The 4,185-nt window shown below is 33.3% G+C and overlaps 1 protein-coding gene across 1 annotated transcript; it reads left to right on the top strand.

Moving 5' to 3' along the window:
• Nucleotides 1-381: 381 nt before the first annotated feature.
• On the top strand, nt 382-3,720 carry LOC145563794 (xanthine dehydrogenase-like). The gene is made up of 6 exons (XM_081624217.1): nt 382-508; nt 1,123-1,218; nt 1,342-1,394; nt 1,896-2,137; nt 2,244-2,403; nt 3,240-3,720. The coding sequence occupies exons 1-4, from the start codon at nt 382-384 to the stop codon at nt 1,968-1,970; spliced, it is 351 nt and encodes a 116-aa protein (XP_081480343.1). The 3' UTR covers nt 1,971-2,137; nt 2,244-2,403; nt 3,240-3,720.
• The last annotated feature ends 465 nt before the right edge of the window (nt 3,721-4,185 follow it).

The following is a 4,185-nucleotide window of genomic DNA, read 5'->3' as shown; positions in this document are numbered from 1 at the left end:
TAACAATCAATTTGCTGCTAGAATTTCTTATGTGCATCTGACGTTGATAATCTTGAGCAAAGAGAATTTAATTTGATTTTTGGAACCTGATTTTAATGGGTTTAGGGTTAATAGTTGGTCTTCTCGGGGTTCTGATTCTCTCTCATGCTGCCTACTCCTCTATTCAATGTCCTTTTCTCCCTTACTTCTCACTTTTTTCTAGGTAAAAAAGTGAGAAGTAAGGGAGAAAAGGACATATACTATTTGTTAAACTATACTATAAATTCTCAATTCATATACTATTTGTTTATTTCTTTCTGAATTATGGATAATCGATTAATCTAAAAGTAGAAATTTATAGTGATCTTCGGGGGGGGGGGGGGGGGGGGAATGGGATCCTTGATGAGTGAAGAAAAAGTTGGATTAACCGAAGAAAAAGAATCATATGAAGCTATAGTTTACATCAATGGTGTTCGGAAAGTTCTTTCTGATGGTTTAGCTCACTTGACTCTTGTTGAGTATCTCAGAGGTATAATACTAAACTAATTACTGAATAATTCTTCATTGTTGTTTTAAATTTGTAATCTTAATTCTACTTTTTTTGAATTTTTTAAGTTCAAGTATGTATTAATTTCTGTTCTTGCAAGTTTGTGATCATGACTTATTCTGTTGTTACTGTGCTTTGTTGTTGAGAAATGATTTAGCTTAATGATAGTCCCTAACTCCCTAGAATCCAAAATTAATGTCCAATGAAGAAAACAAAAAAAAAATGATAGGAAAGTGTAGGCCTTCCTTATAATTTGTTATGCATAGTTTGATGAATTGAGAATGCAACTAGCATCATGCTTAGAAAGAGGAACAATCTGTTTTTCTTATCTCCTATAGTGTAAGGAAGAGAAGCAGGGAAAGAGGCTGTGTAAGGGAGAGGTGAGTCAAGGTAAGAGGAAGTAAAAGGAGGATATAAAATGAACCCACTTATCTATATCCTATGAGAAAATAGGCTCATTGCTCTTTTTCATACGGTCATACACTTATTACCTTACAAGTGGTTGATTGTAAGTATTCATGGCTATAGCATTATATTCATGTTGATAATTTGATTTGTTTGTTTAACGATGATGTGATCTATGCTTTTGGATGCAGATCTTGGTCTAACTAGGACAAAATTAGGATGTGGTGAAGGAGGATGTGGTGCTTGTACAGTTATGGTCTCTTACTATGATCAGCAACACAAGAAATGTGTGTCAGTCTCTGTTTAACTAAATTATCTGCTTGTTTGCTCCTGTTTGGCTTGATTTATGCCCATTAATTAAAATTAATTATAAGAAACTCAACTCTTTGTGTTTCATTCGTTTTCGTCAGATAGAGGATTGTTGAAGATCACAGAGAATGAGTTTACTGTACCTCCTATCGATGTTAGTCCTTTATTTATTTCTGGATTTGAATTTTGATTATAATTGCTAGATGTACTTTTTAATTTTGTTAGATCTAACTGGAATTTGTCTAAATTAACCAGTAATTATTCTGGGTTAGATCTAGCTATGTTTATTGCTTTATATATGTCTGTCTCAACCATGTTAGATCTAGCTATTTTTAGACTAGCAACAGCTATGTTAGTGCATGTGCATCTGTGTATGTTAATGAAGCTCAGGAATTTAGTAGGGGGGAGTGGATTTATATAATATGAGATTTTTGTAAAAGTTTATTTTTAAACAAAATATTAATTTTAGGAATATGTAAAGTGATTGAAATTTCAGTTTGTGCATATAAATTCTGCTGGACTTATTACATTGAGTTAGTGACTGTTTTTGCTTTATATATGTATGTTCATTGCTTTATATATGTCTACCTGTCTCATGTGTTTATTAGTAATGACATTACATATATTAAGATTTGTGGCTTGAACAAATGTGCAGGAAGATAGACAATTGCATTTACCGCTTGATTGTAGTGGGTGTGCTTTCAAAATCAATGAGAGGAGGCCACCATAAGGTTTATGTCAGAGTAGGTGACAGGAGAAGATGAAGATAGAAAAAGAAAATAGAAGGGGAGAATATATATGGTATCATGGTAGTGCTTCGTATATTGGGTAATACATACTCTGGTTCACCCATTGCAATGAATCTAAAGCTCGTATGTAATCAATGATTTGAGCAAGGTTATATAAACAAAACGCCTTCATCAAGATTGCTTCAGATTTATTATTTGTAATTTTATCAATTAATTTTCTTGTGATTAAAGGGTGTTATCTCATTTTAGTGTAGGGTATCAAGAGGAGACAATGGAAACTTGTTCATCTTAAAATTGGTTGATCGGTCATACAGAATTCAACGAGTTAACAATTAAATCTGTCAATGTCAAGCTGTCAACTAGTTTCTTTGTCTAGGCACGCGGGACATGAGTTTGACAAGGATTCTGGAAAAGGTATCCTTTCTTTTTTTTTTTCTTTTCATCATAGATGATAGCTATGCTATTGAATTTTGTGATTTCTTTATATGATGGTAATTTAAAGTATTGAAGATACGTATGATATTTGACTAGTGGTCACTTATTTACTCAAGATAGTTCTAGTGAGGAAAGTTGAAGTAGTAGTATTAATATCTTGTGGATTGTGCTTATTAGTGGTTTAAGCTCTTCTATATTTAACTTGGGCACCTTTATCCCCAAATGAATTTTAGGCTATAGTAGTATCACATAATTTATAAGCTATGATTGAATTTTTACTACTCTTAAGTAGGTTGGCATGATATAAAACTTGGATATTTCTCTTGTTTTCGGCCTTGCCACATTTTCCTTCTAATTAGTGGCCTTGTGATTAGACAGTATATACAGTTTTACTATGTTTGATACTAGAGTTATCCATATAGGGACATAGAAATATAAAAAAATCAACAACTGAGAATCTGGATTTTGCTGTCAAACTTATAATTAATGTGAGAATCTGTTTTGATGCTTGATCATAATCTATAGCCTAGTGTGTACCTTTTAATTAACTACTTGACATGCTTGTTGCTGGAGTATAGCCACACTAAGGCTAGTGAAAGAGAGTCTTTCAATAAAAGTACTCATCCCTTATCCTTTTATTGTCTTGCTGATTTTCTTTTTTAAACTTTCATTTAAAGATAGCACTATGTTGTTTTTGTCTTGATTAGATGGCTATTATTACCAGTGTCTTGTTCTATTAATTGGGTTGTTATTATCAATATAATGTTCTATTTCTTTTCCTTTTTTTATTTTTTTTTGTGTGATGTTTTTTGCAGCCCGACTTTGAAGTTTACAAACATTGGAAGGGGCTGCTGAAATTAGGAGGAGGACCTTGAAATTAAAAGGGAATAAATGATTAAAAGGAGGCTGCTGAGATTTAGAGGTTGCTGAAATTAACATTAAAATGGGGCTTAAAAGAACACCCCTAAAATTAGAAATGGCTGTTGAAATTACGTGTAATCCTAATTAATCTTTTTTTTTTTTTTTTTTTTTTTTTTTTTTTTTTGTTTTTTTTGTGGTGTTTGATAATATGCAAATTGGATTTGGATTTGGATTTGGTGTTTGATAATATGTAAAATTGGATTTGGCCTTTGATAATATGTAAGATTGGATTTGATATATGTTATGTTAATTTTTAGATGGTGAATGGATAAAAAATAGGGGTATTTGTAATTGGCACCTTAAAGGTTCCTGTTACAAATACCCCTTAAATTTTGCCATTTTTAGACTTTATTTGTAACGGGCAACATAAATGCCCGATACAAATAAGTGGTTATTCGTGACGGGCAGGTGAAATGCCCGTTACAAATAAGTGGTTATTCGTGACGGGCAGGTGAAATGCCCGTTACAAATAAGTGGTTATTCGTAACGGGCATTGTACCTGTCTGTTACAAATAAGTGGTTATCCGTAACGAGCATTGTACCTGTCCGTTACAAATAAGTGGTTATTCGTAAGGGGCATTGTACCTGTCCGTTACAAATAACATTGCCTATCCGTAACGGCCGCATACGTAACGCCCAATGCCCGTTACAGATAGGTTGTTTTTGCTCGTTACGAATAGCCTTTTTTCCACTAGTGTGGGCAAGTATTGTACCAGGGACGTTACAGAGTATATTATATAGATGTTGGATTGATTGCTAGTTAGTAGAGCTGTCAAAAGCTGACCTAACCCGAAATACCGACCCTAACCCGACCCTAACCCTAACCCGTCTGAACCCGAA

This window comes from Chenopodium album, chromosome 10, assembly GCF_948465745.1.
Source record: "Chenopodium album chromosome 10, dcCheAlbu1.1, whole genome shotgun sequence".
Taxonomy (NCBI): domain Eukaryota; kingdom Viridiplantae; phylum Streptophyta; class Magnoliopsida; order Caryophyllales; family Amaranthaceae; genus Chenopodium; species Chenopodium album.
This window is presented reverse-complemented; position numbering and strand designations above follow the sequence as displayed.

Coding starts and splice junctions, on each gene's coding strand:
- LOC145563794 (XM_081624217.1), top strand. CDS start 382: ATGAGTGAAGAAAAAGTTGGATTAACCGAAGAAAAAGAATCATATGAA. Junction 1,219..1,341: donor TGATCAGCAACACAAGAAAT/GTGTGTCAGTCT, acceptor CGTTTTCGTCAG/ATAGAGGATTGTTGAAGATC. Junction 1,395..1,895: donor TTACTGTACCTCCTATCGAT/GTTAGTCCTTTA, acceptor ACAAATGTGCAG/GAAGATAGACAATTGCATTT.